Below are 17,839 nucleotides of genomic sequence, written 5' to 3' on the forward strand. Positions count from 1 at the left end.
ATAATCCCAACTAGGCATTACTCTAAATAGAAAAGGAAATGGTGATCTAACAGATGAGAAGGTCTCCAACTTCTTTCAAGATCTCAAGAGGGGCTGGCAGTGCCGGCATTCCATATATGGCTGAGTCCCAGCTGCTCCATTTCCAATCCAGCTCCCTGCTAATGCATCTGGGAAAGCAGCAGAGGATGGTCCAAGTGCTTGGGCCCCTACACCCACGTGGGAGACCCAGAAGAAGCTCCTGGCTCCTGGCTTCAGATCAGCTCAGCTCCAGCCATTGCAGCCATTTGGGGAGTGAACCAACAGATAGAAGATTCTCCCTCTCTATACTTCTGCCTCTCTGTAACTCTGCCTTTAAAAAAAAAATCTTAAAAAAAAAAAAAAAGAGCCGGCGCCGTGGCTCAATAGGCTAATCCTCCACCTTGCGGCGCCGGCACACCGGGTTCTAGTACCGGTTGGGGCGCCGGATTCTGTCCCGGTTGCCCCTCTTCCAGGCCAGCTCTCTGCTATGGCCAGGGAGTGCAGTGGAGGATGGCCCAGGTGCTTGGGCCCTGCACCCCATGGGAGACCAGGAAAAGCACCTGGCTCCTGGCTCCTGCCAGGATCAGCGCGGTGCGCCGGCTGCAGCGGCGGCCATTGGAGGGTGAACCAGCGGCAAAAGGAAGACCTTTCTCTCTCTGTCTCTCTCTCACTGTCCACTCTGCCTGTCCAAAAAAAAAAAAAAAGATATCTCAAGATCTCAAAGGTAACAAAAATTCTTGATGCATTTTCTACAGTTCAAAGCCTACCTGGTCTTTAGTCTTATCTCAATTACAAGAGACTGAAATAAAATAAAATAAAATAAAATAGACTATAATAGGTTAATATACACTGTAGGATATCTCTTCTGATAACAACAACAACAAAAACCCAAGGCCCAGAAAGTGAAAATAAAAATTAGCAAATCGGAGGCCAACGTTGTGGCAGAGCAGGTGAAGCAGTTCAAGTCCTGGCTGCTCAGCTTCAAGTTCAACTCCCTGCTAATGTTGCCTAGGAAAGTGGTGGAAGATGGCCCAAGTATGTGGACCCCTAACACCCACACACTACCCACATGGGAGACCTGGATGGAAGATCTTTCTCTTTCTTCCCCTCTACCCCCAACTCTGTTACTCTGCTTTCCTTTTTTTTTTTCCTTTCTTTTCTTTCTTTCTTTTTTTTTTTTTTTTTTTTTTTTTTTTTTTTTGACAGGCAGAGTGGACAGTGAGAGAGAGAGAGACAGAAAGAAAGGTCTTCCTTTTTGCCGTTGGTTCACCCTCCAATGGCTGCTGCAGCCAGCGCATTGTGCTGATCCAAAGCCAGGAGCTAGGTGCTTCTCCTGGTCTCCCATGGGGTGCAGGGCCCAAGCACTTGGGCCATCCTCCATTGCACTCCTGGGCCACAGCAGAGAGCTGGACTGGAAAAAGAGCAACCGGGACAGAATCCGGAGCCCCGACGCTGCAGAATCGGCGCTGCCGACGCTGCAGGCGGAGAATTAGCCTATTGAGCAGCGGCGCCGGCCACTCTGCTTTTCAAATAAATAAGTTCTAAAAAAAATAAAAATTAAAATTAAAAAAAATAAAAATAAAAACCAAAAAAACCAGCAAATCAGAGCAAATGGAGGAAACAATTTTAAACAAAATGTCACCTGGCCCAAGATAAGGCCTGAGAAATCTGAGTCACCCACGTGTACAAGATTAGACTTCTCCATTGACTGAGTAATTTGTGTCTTCCAGGTTCAGTGTTTCTCTGCCCCAGACTCTTTAAAGAATAAAATACTCAACGTCTCATTCCTTGGCCTTTGTTTTTCCCCCTTTCCACCACTGTCACCACTTCCCTCCCCAACCTTTGCACCTCCCAATGGGCAGGTCAAACCCAAATTGCAGAAGCCACTCAGTGTTTGAATCAAGCATGGCACAAGGAAGTTAAGGCAGTACAGACTGATGGAGTTCGTGCAGATTGTTGAGGATGCGTGGGTGGGTATACAGGTTGCATTTTTTAAAAAGTTGTATTCTTTCTGGAAATATACAATACGTTACTGTTAACTACAGGCAGGCTGACCCTAAACTAGAAGCTTCTGAGAACACTTCATGACACTGGTCTGGGCAGGGATCTTTAAGGTAAGGCCTCAAAAGTACAATCAAAGCAAAAACCATTGGGATTACATTAAAAAGCTTCAGGAAATGGGAGACAATATCTGCAAACTGTGTATCTGACAAGGGGTTAATATGCAGAAGACACAAGGAACTCAACTCAACAGCAAGAAAACAAATAATTCAATTTAAAAATGGGCAAAGGACCCCGAATTTTTCTTTTAATCACAGTACAACTAAACAAAATACATCTGTTAACCAAATATGGTCCATAGGCTGCCAGTTTGTGCCCTGAAATAGAATATAATTCTGCTGACTGGATTTTTGCCTTAATTTCAATTACAATCTGTTCCTATGTCACTAAAACACAGAAAAGCTGTACATACCTAATATATACACTTTGATGAACTCTTACTGATGTTTTGGCTGTACATTATTCAGTGACACATCTATAAATTTTTTGGTTTATTCCAATAGACAGCAAATCATACACATTGTGAAAGAATTTATATTAGAATTTATCTAGAAATTTTCATTGTTGCCCCCATGTATGGCAAAAAGTTATTACCCACACTTGTGGACAAAAAAAGCTGATGCTGGTGGCTGGGGGCGAAGGGTGAGGTTGCGTGTGAGGGATGGACAAGTAACTTGTCCAGGATCTTATGGCCAGTTAGTGACACAGTTAGGACTGAGTTTAGTTCTGTCTCATTCCAAAGTTTGTGCTTTTCTCACTTTCTCTCCAACGCCTCAGTCTGGAATGACCAGGATTTCTGAAATAAAAAATCCTATTTAAGAAGCAGTAACGGGCCGGCGCCACAGCTCAATAGGCTAATCCTCCGGTCGGGGCACCGGATTCTGTCCCGGTTGCTCCTCTTCCAGTCCAGCTCTCTGCTGTGGCCCGGGAGTGCAGTGGAGGATGGCCCAAGTGCTTGGGCCCTGCACCCACATGGGAGACCAGGAGGAAGCACCTGGCTCCTGGCTTTGGATCAGCGCAGCACGCTGGCTGTGGCAGCTATTTGCGGGGTGAACCAACGTGGCTCCCAAAGTATTAGCAGGAAGCTGGAATGGGGGCAGAACCAGGACTTCAATCCAGGCCCTCTGATATGGCATACAGGTGTCCAAAGCAGCAGCTCAGCCCACTGCAATGTCACAGCACCCACTCCACATATAATTCCAATGCAACCAAACCTCGTGATCATTATCCAACTTCTCCGGGTGTTTTCTAATCCCTGTGACGCTGTACAAGAGAGCTTCTCTGCTGGACTCCTTCCCCACCTCCTCTTTACCCATTCTCCTAATTCTCCTTCTTCCAAGCTCTCCAACTCCTCCAGGGTATTTACTGGTCTCTCCTCTGGGATTCCATACCTCTTATTAAAAAGATATCACAGTGCATTACAAATATGTCATATTTCTCTACCCTTGAGGGTAGAGGCTATGTATGTATTATTCCTAATTTATAATGCATAAGAAGAGATTAATTAGAAGGTAAAAGAGTGAACATTCCTGAAGTGACCATTATGAGCAAAATGATTTACACAGTGTATTCATTTAGTACGTAAAGATTTACTAACATGTTCCTGAGTACTCGAGGGTACGAATGGTAAATAAAAAGATGCAGTGGCCGCTCCCGGAGGAGGTTACAGTGTAATGAGACAGATCTATAAAAGGTTACCATGCAAAATCATTACAAACAGTTTAATAAAAGCTATGCAAGAAAGAACCAGTGTGATAATACTTATGATGGAATAGCCCCGTGAAATAAAAAATTAACAAAGAAGCTACTACTTTAGAGATGGTGAAAAGCAAAGTAGTCTGAGTTGACAGTCGGATGGAGATCTAAAGGACGGGAAGGAACCAATCACAACAGTAGAGCAGAGGGTCGGGAAGAGCATTTCAGACCGACAGGACAAAACCTGCAATGGCTCTGGGGTGGAAAAGTTTTTGCTTGTCCCCAGGAAGGCAGCTGGAGCAGAGTGAGCACGTGGAGGAATGGCACAAGGGAGTCAGGCAAGGGCCAGACCTGGCAAGGCAGAGGCTGTGGTGGAGATCTGAACTTTAAGTTAATTTAGTCACTGAAGATTCCACACAAGGAAGTGACATGACTTCCATTTATTTTTCAAGAGACTGCCTCCTGCTATGTGAAAAAGAAAAGGTAAGAGGGCCACAAGAATGCCAAGATCACAGTAGCTGAAACGGACTTCATTTCAGGCAAAATAATGCAGTTTCTCTCACCATTTGGTTCAGAAAACATCTTCTTAAGAGTCCATTGCCATTAAATTTATCATACTTTTCCATCCTATTTCTATAAGCCAATATTCAGGGTATAAACTCAATTCTGACATAGGCATTATTAATATGCCTACTTTATAAGGAATAAACTGAATTTCAAAGAGTTATTATTTGCGCAAGTCACCCACGTGGCTTTTTGCTAGTTTTGAAGAAGAGACCTTTGGCATCTGAAGGAAAAAAGGATAACTACCATCCTATAGAAAGCAGCTATGTTCTATCACAGAATTACTGAAGAAGGTTTGGGAAAATTAGGATACACGCTGATGAATACCAAGGCCATTCAAAGGGTGACAGATACAAAAAAGCAAGTTAACTATCAAGCACAGCTGTGAAATATTCACCTTTAGCCATATTTAGCAAATGAATACTTTTATAGTCTATGAAAGAATCAGTATCCTTTTTTTATTCAGTAGTGACAAATACACTGACATAATAAGGAAAACTATAGTCCGATAAACTGTTCTTATTCCAGTAATTTTGAGCCTCAAATCTGTTTATCAATACCACTAAACCAAGCAGAAAACATCAATCTAAAAATTTCTTCATCAACCTAAAACTTTTTAAGCAAGCAAAAATAAAAGTAATTATGAATTTACACCTAGAATGGCCTAATCTTGAAATTTACTCTATCAGTTCAGAGCAAGTAAGTTAAAAACCAGGTACTACACATGGATTCCTAGGCAACACCAATCATCTTTACACCTGGATTCCATCATCCCATGATAGCATAGGAATAGTGGCAACAGATCTTAGATAGGAATTCCTATCCTTACATGATTTTCAACTCTGTGTGTGTATGTGCGTGCATGTATCTGTTTGCAAACAGCACAGGTTTAGTTTCAGGTAATTCCTGCCAGTGTCTCAGCTGCAACTCCCTAAATGTAGGATCCCTACACAAGAGCCACTTGCCCAACTGATGATCACTTCAGTAAACACAGTCTTGAGGCTGGCGGCGCTGTGGGTAAGGCGTAAGGCCACCACCTGCGATACCAGTATCCCGTATGGGTGACAATTTATGTCCCAGCTGCTCCACTTCCCATCAGCTCTCTGCTAATGTACCTGGGAAAAGCAGCAGAGGCTGACCCAAGTGCTTGGACCCCTGCCGCCCATGTGGGAGACTCAGATGCAGCTCCTTGCTCCTGGCTTCAGCCTGGCGCAGACCTGGCCATTGTGGACATATGGGGAGTGAACGAGTGGATGGAAGATGTCTCTCTCTCTGTAATTCTGACTTTCAAATAAGCAACCCTTAAACAAACAAACACAGTCTCCAGAAGCGTAGGAGAGGCCCTGAAAGACACGAAAAACATTTAGCCTAGTGGTTAGATACCCACATCCTACATCAGTGTCTGGGTGTCACTCCCAGCTTTAGCTCCTGACTTCAGCTTCCCACCAGTGCAGACCTAGGAAGCAGTGGTGATGGCTCAAGTAATTAGGTTCCTGCCTCCCAAGTGGCAGACCTGGCTTGTGCCCTTGGCTCCTGGTTCCAGCCCCAATCCAGTCCAGCCACAGCAGGCATATGGGTAGTGAACCAGCAGATGGGAACCGTATTTTACTTTTTGTTCCTTTAACAAAAATATCTGAGAGGAGCAACTTAGGAGGAAGGTTTAATTTGGCTAACAGTTGGAGGATCAGAGTACAAGACCAGGTGGCCCCAGTAGTCTGGCATCTGGTAGAGGAAGGCAATGGTGAAACAGGTGCAGAGGAATGATGGCATAAGCCAGGTAGCAGAGACAAAGGAAACACACTCTTCCTCTACCCCTCAGTGTGGCGTCTCCTTATCATGCCATCTTGATTCAGTCTCGGGCTCCACCCTAGCAGCCTAATCCAATCACTTCTCAAGGGCCCCATCTTCAGATACCATGACTGAATCAAGTCTCCACCCTAATCCATCAGCTATTAGAACTGTTTAACATTAAGACTTTGGGGTTCAAACGTCCACATGAGTTTAAGGAAGCAAATCTAGTTCAATTTGTAATAGGAGCTCTCTCTTTTTTGTCTGTCTCTCAAATAATAACAAAAGAAAAAAAGAAGTAACTGGAGCCAAGGGGAATTCTTCGATCATTGGCGGTGGCTTAATCAACTGCTCCATAATGCCTGCCCCTGCTCCATTTTTTTTCTCAAAGATTTATTTGAAAGGCAGAGTAACAGAGAGAAACAGAAAGAGAGATCTTCTATCCATTGGTTCACTCCCCAAATGGCTGCAATGGCCAGGGCTAGGCCAGGCCAAAGACAGGAACCAGGAGCTTTATTCACATCTTCCATTTGTGTGCAGGTGCCCAAGCACTTGGCCATCCTCCAAGCACATTAGCAGGGAACTGGATCAGAAGTGGAACATCCAGTACTCAAACAAGCACCCACATGGGATACTGGCATTGGCAGATGGTGACTTAACCCATTATGCCACAATGTCAGCCCCCAACTCCAGCTTCTATGCAGATCCCCATTAATGCACCTGGGACAGCAGCAAAAGACGGCCCAAGTCCTTGGGCCTCTACACCCACGTGGGAGACCTGGAAAAAGCTCCTGGCTCCTGGTTCCAGCTTGGCCTAGCTGTGGCCATTGCGGCCATTTGGGAAGTGAATCAGCAAATAAAAGATCTCTCTCTCTCTCCCTCTCTATTGCTGTAACTGGTTTCAAATAAATCAATCAGATAATTAAAAAAAAAAACAAAGTCCATGTCCAATACCACCACTACTTCACCAAAGCAAATTGAAGAGAAATCCCTTTCCTACCCGACAACTCTAGCTGGCACCAAGTTTCTGAAGTGCGAGCACACCACATGCTGGGACTCAAGGGCTGTCATCTGCTCTACTCTGTTCAATGGGCCACCTCCTGACAAGTTGGTCATGATACCTGACATGAATAAGGCTTTGCTCCCAGGCTGAAGTATCAAAAGGAAAGAAGTAGAGGGACTTGAAGTTTTACACAGGTAAACGGTGGGGCCTGTGTCTCTCAGTATATGATTTCATACCGATTACAGGCAAGATATTTTCTATTATTCCCTAGGCCAAAGTCAAAGACAACCAGGGGACTATTCATAGGAGAAAAGCTTGTACGGATAGCAGGGATTTATATGGTGTTCAAAGTCATGAGCTTATTCTTCTTTGCCAGCAAAGGATCTAGTACTATCAACTTGGAACAGAATGCGTGCTAGCAGCTCAAGCATTTTTTTTTTTTTTTAATTTATTTAGGGGCCAGTGCTGTAGCATAGCAGGTAAAGCCACCGTCTGTATTGTCAGCATCCCATATGGCTGCTGGTTTGAGTCTCAACTGCTCCACTTCCAATCCAGCTCTCTGCTATGGCCTGGGAAAGCAGTAGAGGATGGCCCAAGTCCTTGGGCCCCTGCACCCACATGGGAGACCTGGAAGAAGCTCCTGACTTTGGATTGGTGCAGCTCCGGCCATTGCAGGAAATTGGGGGGTGAACCAGCAGATGGAAGATCTCTCTCTCTGACTCTCCTTCTCTCTATATGTAAATCTTTTTTTTTTTCCTAAAGATTTATTTGAAAGAGTTAGAGAAAGAAAGAGACAGACAGACAGAAACAGAGACAGAAAAATCTTCTATTGACTGGTTCACTCCCCAGATGGCCATAATGACCAGGGCTGGGCCAGGGTGAAGCCAAAAGCTTCTTCTAGGTCTCCCATATGGGTGGCAAAGGCCTACACACTTGGGCCATCTTCCGCTGCTTTCCCAGGCCATTAGCAGGGAGCTGGATGGGAAGTAGAGCTGCCAGGACTCGAACAGGCATGCATATGGAAGCCAGTGTCCCAGGCAGTGGCTTTAGTGACTGTGCCACAATGCTGGCCCCTCAAGCATTTCACCACTCTTGGTTTGCATCTGTTCTATGTGAGAGCACCATGCATGTACTGAATTACATTTGCTAGAAGAGAGAACACAAGCTCACCAGGCATTTCAAGGAGACTTACAGAGAACAAACTCAGATTTACCTATGCAGCTCTCTAATAATGCCTGATAATCTCTTCTCCCACTGAAAAGAGCAGATTTCAGCTAAACCAGTAATCATACATACAGAAATAGCAGTACTTGAATACTAGTTAGATAGCTGCCTATAATCAGTTGCAAGGGAGCAAAATAATATGGCCAAAGCCAGTTAGAAAACAAACACAAAGGGACATCAAAAGTTCATGTAAAATAGAATTAAAAGATATTTATTTTGGTGCACAAGTTTTTGAAACCCATGCTCAGTTTTTTCTTTTTCTTTTTTTCTTTTCTTTTTTTTTTTTTTTTTGACAGGAAGAGTGGACAGTGAGAGAGAGAAAGGTCTTCCTTTACAGTTGGTTCACCCCCCAGTGGCCGCTGCGGCTGGTGCACCGCACTGATAAGAAGCCTGGAGCCAGGTGCTTCCTCCTGGTCTCCCATGGGGTGCAGGGTCCAAGGACCTGGGCCATCCTCCACTGCACTCCTGGGCCACAGCAGAGAACTGGACTGGAAGAGGAGCAACCGGGACAGAATCTGGCGCCCCAACCAGGACTAGAACCCGGGATACCGGTGCCGCTGGCGGAGGATTAGCCTAGTGAGCCGCGGCACCGGCCGCTCAATTTTTTCATAATACATATTTCCCATGATCTTTTGAAGAAAAAAAGAGTTATTTGATAAAAATTCTGATAGATGCAATCTAAGCCCTCACAGAACACACAATCCAGTAGAATGACAATGAACAAATTACAACCAGAATGCTTTGAGAGCATGTATCTAAGGAACCTGATCTAGTTGTTTTTTTTTCCCCCCTTTTTGGTGGAGTGAGGAATAATACATGCTATAAAGGCTAGAGGAAAGCTAAAAAAGCAAATATGTGCCTGTCTCTAGCACTGGCCAGAGAAAACTAAAGAATCTAGCCTACTGTCTTCAAGTATATGCTGTGAAGATACATCAAATCCCAGAAACCTGCTTATAATCCACACTTCATGGAATAAATGTTCCTACCTAAAAGGACGTACTGATTATGTAAGACCAATTCACTCTGCAGTTCTATTTCATATTATCTAAAAGAATAAATACGCATTCTTTTGTGTAAACCAAGATTTCAAGAAACTGGTTAGTAAATCTACTGGAGTCTGATCAATTCTAGGTGACAGAATGGTGCTGAAACTGACTTTCTGGAAGAATTTGGGTGATGACTGACCTGGGACTGCATTTCATCAGTGAGCAGCCAGCCAATCCATCTTTATTATATATCTGTCTCTGTTCTCTACACTTTCAAAAAATATAACGTCAGGAAGTACTAGGAAGTGAGTTAAAAATCTGCTAAGACAGGGTAGGGGCTTGGTGTAGCAACTGGGATGCTGCTCAGAATGTTCAAGTCCCAGCTCTGGTCCCTGATTCCAACTTCCTGCAAATGCATGCTCCAGGAGGCAACGGTGATAGCTCAAGTACTTGGGTGCCTGCCACCCACGTGGAAGACAGAAGTTGAGTTCTTGGTTCTTGGCCCAGCCCTGGCTGTTAAGGTTAAGGGCATTTGGGGAGTGAATTGGTAGATGGGACATCCATATCTGTCTCTCTGCCTTTCAAATACGTCTTTTTTTTAAAAAAAGATTTATTTATTTGAAAGTCAGAGTTACACACAGAGAGGAGAGGCAGAGAGAGAGAGGTCCTCCAACCACTGGTTCACTCCCTAATCGGCCGCTGCGCCGATCCGAAGCCAGGAGCCGGGAGCTTCTTCCAGGTCTCCCACCTGGGTGCAGGGGCCCAAGCACTTGGGCCATCCTCTACTGCTTTCCCAGGCCATAGCAGAGAGCTGGATTGGAAGTGGAGCAGCTGGGTCTCAAACCGGCACTCATATGGGATGCCGGCGCTTCAGGCCATGGCATTAACCCACCGTACCACAGCGCTGGCCCCTCAAATACATTTTTTTTTTTTTTTATTTTTTTATTTTTTTGACAGGCAGAGTGGACAGTGAGAGAGAGAGACAGAGAGAAAGGTCTTCCTTTGCCGTTGGTTCACCCTCCAATGGCCGCCGCGGCCGGCGCGCTGCGGCCGGCGCACCGCGCTGATCCGATGGCAGGAGCCAGGAGTCAGGTGCTTTTCCTGGTCTCCCATGGGGTGCAGGGCCCAAGCACCTGGGCCATCCTCCACTGCACTCCCTGGCCACAGCAGAGGGCTGGCCTGGAAGAGGGGCAACCGGGACAGAATCCGGCGCCCCGACCGGGACTAGAACCCGGTGTGCCGGCGCCGCTAGGCGGAGGATTAGCCTAGTGAGCCGCGGCGCCGGCCTCAAATACATTTTTTAAAATAAAAATCTGCTAAGAGAAGCTGAACATAGTGGGAACTCAATTATTAAGGAAGTGAATGAATAAATGAATAAAAGGACCATCATTCACTCTAATTTAAGTTGTTGAATTGCAAAGCGGTCTGTGATAAGAGTCACAGAAACAGCAAAATTCTTCAAAGAAGCACTATGGCATAGCAGGTTAAGCCACCGCCTGCAGTGCCAGCATTCCATATGGGCATCGGTTCATGTCCCGGCTACTCTACTTCTAATCCAGCTCTCTGCTATGGCCTGGGAAAGCAGTAGAAGATGGCCCAACCCTTGGGCCCCTGCACCCTTGTCGGGGACCTGGAGGAAGCTCCTGGCTCCTGGCTTTGGATAGGCACAACTCCAGCCGTTGTTGCCAATTGGGGAGTGAACCAGCGGATGGAAGATCTCTCTCTCTCTCTGCCTCTCCTTCTCTCTGCGTGTAACTCTTAAAAAAATTTAAAAAAGAAAAGAAAAAAAAAGTACACATACAAGGGGCTGCTGCTGTGGCGAGCGGGTAAAGCCACCGCCTTGCAGCACCAGCATCCCATATAAGCACCGGTTTGAGTCCCAGCTGTTCCATTCTCGATCCAGCTCTCTGCCATGGCCTGGGAAAGCAGTGGAAGATGGCCCGGGTCCTTGGGCCCCTGTACCCATGTGGGAGACATGAAGAGGTTCCTGGCTCCTGGCTTTGGATAGGCACAGCTCCAGCCATTATGGCCATCTGGGGAGTGAATCAGCAAATGAAGACCTCTCTCTGTCTCTCTGACTCTGCCTCTCTGTAACTCTGCCTTTCAAATAAATAAATAAATCTTAAAAAAAAAAAAAAAAAAAAAGGACACATACGTACCTGCACTCAAGGCAACACCGGTTCCACGATGGCAAATGGACATTGCCATGGGAAGAGACCAACTGCAAAGAAACACATGAAGACAATTTTAGAAAGGAGAAGACGACACCACAGTAGAGTCCATCTGGGCAAAGAGAACATAAACTAAGTCTGAAATAAGCACTATTTTCAGAAAAACAAAACAGCATTCATATTCCTGGGTTTCCACTTTTTTTTTTTTTTTTTTTTTGACAGGCAGAGTGGACAGTGTGAGAGAGAGAGACATAGAGAAAGGTCTTCCTTTTTGCCGTCGGTTTCCACTTTTTAAGATTTTATTTATTTATTTCAAAGGTAAACTGACAGAAAGAGAGCCAGATCTTCCATCTGCTGGTTCACTCCCCAAATGCCCACAACAGCCAGGGCTGGGTCAGGCCAAAGCCAGGAGCTAGGAACTCCACTAGGGTTTTCCATGTGGGTAGCACAAGTACCAGGCCATTATCTACTGCATTAGCAGGAGCATTAGCAGGAAGCTGAACTGGAAACAGAGTAGCTAGGACTCCAACCATCAGTCCCATATGGGATGCAGGTGTATCACACAGTGGCATAACCCATTGTGCCACAACGCCCGCCCCAAGGACTCCGCTTTCTAATATGAAAATAAAAAAAAAAAAAACAGATTTTTTACTTAAAGGAATGTGCAATGTGTTTTACCAGACTGCATCAGATAGAGCTAAGAGGAGGCAACAATTCTACAAACTCGTACACGGAGAAGCAATATTAGGAGAAGCAATATTAGTCAAAGACACCAATTAAAGTTGGTACAATTGGAAAGTAATCACTGGAACACAATCTCTGGGTCCCTGTGTTTCTCTAGTCATAACACCACAGTAGAAGAAAACCTAAGTGAATTTTGTTTATCCACGGTTTCATACAATATGTAGTCATCCTTGATTTCTCCCTTAATATATACCCCCAACTATCCAAACTGAACATCCCACTTATTCCCATATAAATTATCTAGTCCATATTTTTACACCCAATTTTAGATGTAGTATATATTTCTTAATCCAGAGCAGTTCTGAACTACTTTGTCATCAACCCCTCTTTAAACCAGGAATCATCAATTTGCCAAAGTATCTCCACAGAAGGACAAGCAACATTGTTAGTTCTCCTGCTGAAGAGAGAACTTGTTGGTAAAATGGAAAGAACAGGAGTCTTTGGAGAAAGTTAACTTTCATCCTGAATGTCAGTTTAAACATGGAATACTCAACACTCTTAATATACTTAACATACTTACTTAACATACTTAATATACTCAACACTCTTAAGGAGGAGAAATTTAATGAGATTGAAAAAGAACTCAAAAAGAAAAAGATACCACTCCGTTTAACTCAGATTTAACAGGATAAATTCAAAAGGTGGGAGAAGAGCCATGCAACCAAAGACAAACAGAAAACAATGGCATAACTTGGTGAGAAGAATCAGGAAACTAATACCCAGCTGAGGCTTGCGAAAATATCCTGAACAAAAAGGGGCTTTTAAGATTGTATTCAGAAAAAGCAAGCCTCCTAACCCAGAGAAACAATTTATGTTACTTGATGACAGAGTGCAGAACATATTGCTCAACGTTTTGTTTGTCAAGGAGAATGATTATCAGACTGAGAAAAAACAAATATTGACTTGAAACAAACGAAACCCTAAAAAGTAAGGAAACTTTAAGACATCACTTAGCATTCCAAATGCTTGTACAGCTACTGGCACAGATGAACTAAATCCCGTGAATGAAAGAGCTGGCTGAATTCAAATGCTACCACAATTTTTAAAAATGGTTTATATCATATTTGGTTTGCTTAGTAATGAGCAGGTACTAAGAGTGATAGAAGGCTGGGGAGAGAGGAGAAGGGAGGGAGGGAGGAAATAGGAGTGAAGAGAGGGAGAGAGGGAGGGAGGGAGGGAGGGAGGGAGGGGTCTTCCATCCACTGGTTCACTCCCCAAATGATCCCAACAGCTGGGGCTGGGCCAGGCAAAGACAAGAGCCAGGAACTCCATGCGGGTCTCTCATGTGGTAGCAGGGACCTAAGTACTTGGGCCACTATCCACTGCTTCCCAGGCACATTAGCAGGAAGTTAGATCAGAAACAGAGTCACCAGACTCAAACGGGGAACTCCAATATGGGATGTGGGCATCTCAAGCAGAGCTTAACCCCAATGTGCCAAAACACCTGCCCCTAGATCTCTGTATTAATTCAGCTCCCAGTCTTTGTTTTCCAGGTAAGGGCCCAAATATCTTAGAACAGAGCCAAGTCATCCTCCCCACTCCCCGTGCAAACAACAGGTAAGAATCTAAAAATCAAGACTGCGTTAACTCACTTAAAGAAAGGTGATCCCTAGGGGGTCAGTAGGATTTTTTCCATTAAGATAAACAGTTTTTACAGGTAATGCTGAGATCCTTTGACAAAGATTCTCTTAATTAGCTCTACAGTGCCAACTCCTAAAAGAGTACCAAGCACACTCTGAGCAAACAATTCTATTCACATGAACTTGTATTAATTTTAGTTCCTTTCTTTCCTTTTTTTAAGTTAATTTTTTATTTATTCATTTGAAAATCAGAGTTACAGAGAGGGAGACACAAATAAGAGAAATTTTCCATCCACGGGTTCACTCCCTAGATAGCCATAATTGTCAGCATTGGGGCCAGGCTGAAGTCAAAGAGTTACGAGCTTCTTCTGAGTCTTCCACATTGGTGCAGGGGCCAAGCACTTGGGCCATCTTCCACTGCTTTCCAGGCCATTAGCAGGGAGGTGGATCAGAAAAGGAGCAACTGGGGGATGGCCTGCAGCACCAACATCCTGTACAGGTGCCGGTTCAAGTCCCAGCTGCTCCACCTTCAATCCAGCTCCCTGCTAATGTGCCTGAGAAAGCAGTGGAGAATGGTCCAGGTCCTTGGGCCCCTACACTCACATGGAGACCTGGAAGAAGCTACTGGCTCCTGCCTTCAAATTGGCTCATTTCCTGCCGTTTGCAAGCCATTTGGGGAGTGAAACAGAGGATGGAAGATCTCACTCTGTCTCTACCTCTCACTGTAACTGTCTTTCAAATAAATAAAATAAATCTTGCAAAATAAAAATAAAAAAACCAAGAGGAGCAACCAGGACTTGAACCGGCACCCATATGGGATGCTGGCCTAGCAGGTGGAGGCTTTACCCACTATGCCACAGTGCCAGCCCCTCCTTTTTTGACTTCAACAGACTATTAATCAAAGGAATGCCAGAGGCATAGGATATATGAATTTCAGCAAGTGATCTAACAGCAAATAATACTGTCAAGAAATTAAAAGCATTTCTCCAAAGAAGATATACAAATGGCCAATAAATAAATGAAAAGATGCTCAACATCACTAATCATTTATTTCCATGCCTCTTGCAAAAAACTCTAAAAGTTAATAATAGAAAATGTGATTGCAGATATCTCAAACATCTTCCCTGACATATCACTGGAAATAACCCCATGTCCCCTGCTGTTTCTTCTTTCCACAAGTGTGTCTGGGGTTTCAAAAATGGAAAAGAAAACAAGGTAGCAAAAAGATTCAGTTTATCCAGCTACTAGTATTCTTTAGAAGACTTGTGAAGCCACGGCTGGCGCTGTGGCATAATAGGTAAAGCCTCCGCCTGCGGCACCAGCATCCCATTTGGGTCCGGCTGCTCCACTTCTGATCCAATTCCTTGTTAATGCACCTGGGAAAGCAATGGAGGATGGCTCGAAGTGTCTGGGCCCCTGCACCCGTGTGGGAGACACAGAAGAGGCTCCTGGCTCCTGGATTCAGACTGGCCCAGCTCCAGTCGTTGCAGCCATTTGGGGAGTGAACCAGTGGATGGAAGATCTATCTCTGTCCCTCTGTCCCTTCCTCTCTCTCATTCTCTCCCCCCCGCCCTGTAACTCTGCCTTTCAAATAAATAAATAAATCTTAAAAAAAAAAAAAAAAAAAAAAAAACTGTGAAAAAAGGTCAGGGCCTTAAATACAGAGTCAGAATAATTTGGGACATCCTTCATCATTACAATCCTCCCCCAAATCTTTACTCTCTGGGAAAAAAGAAAATGTTCATCATGAAGAAGCAACAACTGAGATCACATATCAGCTTTCTTCTGTTTTAGCAGAATATTCACTTTTGCAATCAGAATTATCCCAGGAATCTGGGTTGGAAAAAAATTGAAGGGTTGTGGTATTTGTGGAGGTGGTTAAAAAATGGCCAGCCTCCCTGGAAGGAATCCAAGAAAACAGGGTAGGAGAGCTCAAGACACTTTGCTGGGTTAGCCTTAAAAAAAAAAAAAAAAAAAAAACAAACCTATTGAGATTTTTTTTCCTTAGAAGACACGAGCAAAATCAGTTATTCACACCACTTCTGAGGAAAATAGACAAACAGAGAGGTACACATTTATGTATGTACTTACATATATCACGGATGTTGGGGGAGTGTTTGAGACCATATAGATATAGATAGCGATTTTTTATAGGAATAAATATTTCTCAGATACTTATTTCACAGGATCCTTCTTGAAGAATGCCACTGACCAAATATCAAATAATTTGAATATCAAAATAATAACAGTTATAGGGGCCTGTGCTGTGGTGTAGTGGGTAAAGCCACTGTCTGCAGTGCTGGCACCCCATATGGGCACCGGTTCAAGTCCCAGCTGCTCCACTTTTGATCCAGCTCTCTGCTAGGCCTGGGAAAGCAGTAGAAGATGGCCCAAATACTTGGGCCCCTAAGCCCCTGTGGGAGACCTGGAAGAAGCTCCTGGCTCCTAGATTATCCAGATGGGCCCATCAACATGACACAGGTCTTCAAAAGTGGAAGAAGCTGACAGAAAAGGAGATCCCAAAAAGACATGCAATGACAGGAACTGGGTCAACAGGAAGTAACCAGAAATCTCAACCCGCCATTGCTGGTTCTGCAAGTGGAAGGAGGAGGCGCTGAGCCGAGGAATTCAGGCAACCTGAAGAAGCTGGAAAATGACAGGAAATGGATTCTTCCCAGAGCTTCCAGACGGAAATGCAGCTCTGCTGATACCTTAATTTTAGCTCAGGGAGGCTTGTGTCAAACTTAAGCCACCAAGTTTGCAGTATAGGTTTTCCTGGTATTCTCACGGCATTGGTTCCAAGAATGCCATAGATACCAAAATCCCAGGTGCTCAAATCCCTGATATAAAATGGCATAGTGTTTATACAAAACCTACACACATCCTCCCACATACCGCACATCATCAAGAATACCTAATACAGGAGGAGATGCTATGGTACAGTGGGTTAAGGCCAGCCTGTGATGCCCACATCCCATATCAGGGTGTGGGGTCAAGTATCCAGCTTCCTGCTAATGCATTCTGGGATGCAGCACAAAATAGGTCAAGTGTTTAGGCCCCTGCCACCCACATGAGAGATCCAGATTGAGTTCTGGGCTCCTGACTTGGACCTGGCCCAGCTCTGGCTGTTGTGATTTTTGGGAAGTGAACTAGGGGATGAAAGATATTTCTCTCTCTCTCTGTCACTCTGCCTTTCAAATAAATAAGTATTTTCTTTTTAAAAAACAGAATATCTAATACAATGCAAATACTATATAAATAGGTGTTACATTGTATTGTTTTGGGAATAAAGATAAACAGGTCCAGGGGCCGGTGTTGTGGCACAGCAGGTTAGTCGCTGCTTGCAGAGCCAGCATCCCATATTAGAGGCTGATTTAAGTCCCAACTACTCTGCTTCCAATCTAGTTTACAGCTAAGTGCACCTTGGCAGGCAGTGGAAGATGGCCCAAGTACTTGGCTCCTGCCACCCATGTGGGAGACCAGGATGGAGTTCTTGGCTCCTGGCTTTGGCTTGGCCCAGCCCTGCTGTTGTGGCCATTTGGGGGTGATGGGAACAGATGGAAAATCTCATTCTCTCTCTCTCTGTCATGGTGCCTTTCAAATAAATAAATCTGAAGCAAGGAAGGAATGAAAGGAGGGAAGGAGAGAGGGATAAAGAAAGAAAGAGAGCAAGAAAAAGAGAGTGTACACGTTCAGTAGAGACACAATTTTTCCCCCAAATATTTTTACTCCTCAGTTCTGTTCATAGAATCCACGGATACAGAACCTATGAAGGTGGTTGCTGGTTGTAACTTGCTTCAGGCAGCAAACAGAAAATAACAGATTGTGGTGCCTAGAAGTGCTGTTGTAATAAGCACCCCAAAATGTGGGAATGAATTTAAAATTGGGCAGTTCAAGATGCTGGGAGAATATTTAGGACCACAATTAAAAAAAAAAAAAAAGGCCTAAGTTGCCCTAAAAAGACTGCTGACAGAAAAATGGATGTTGGGGCTGGCACTGTGGCAC

The 17,839-nt window shown here is 44.5% G+C and overlaps 1 protein-coding gene across 1 annotated transcript in view; it reads right to left on the reverse strand.

Moving 5' to 3' along the window:
* Nucleotides 1-17,839, reverse strand: part of SDHC (succinate dehydrogenase complex subunit C) — a 39,848-nt gene that overhangs the window by 7,192 nt on the left and 14,817 nt on the right. Inside the window, exon 4 of the mRNA XM_051858445.3 lies at nucleotides 11,499-11,560. Within this exon, the coding sequence (XP_051714405.1) occupies nucleotides 11,499-11,560 (62 nt within the window). The remainder of the gene's footprint in view (nucleotides 1-11,498; nucleotides 11,561-17,839) is intronic.

This window comes from Oryctolagus cuniculus, chromosome 7 (genome assembly GCF_051225735.1).
Source record: "Oryctolagus cuniculus isolate XC-2025 breed Fujian yellow rabbit chromosome 7, ASM5122573v1, whole genome shotgun sequence".
Taxonomy (NCBI): Eukaryota; Metazoa; Chordata; class Mammalia; order Lagomorpha; family Leporidae; genus Oryctolagus; species Oryctolagus cuniculus.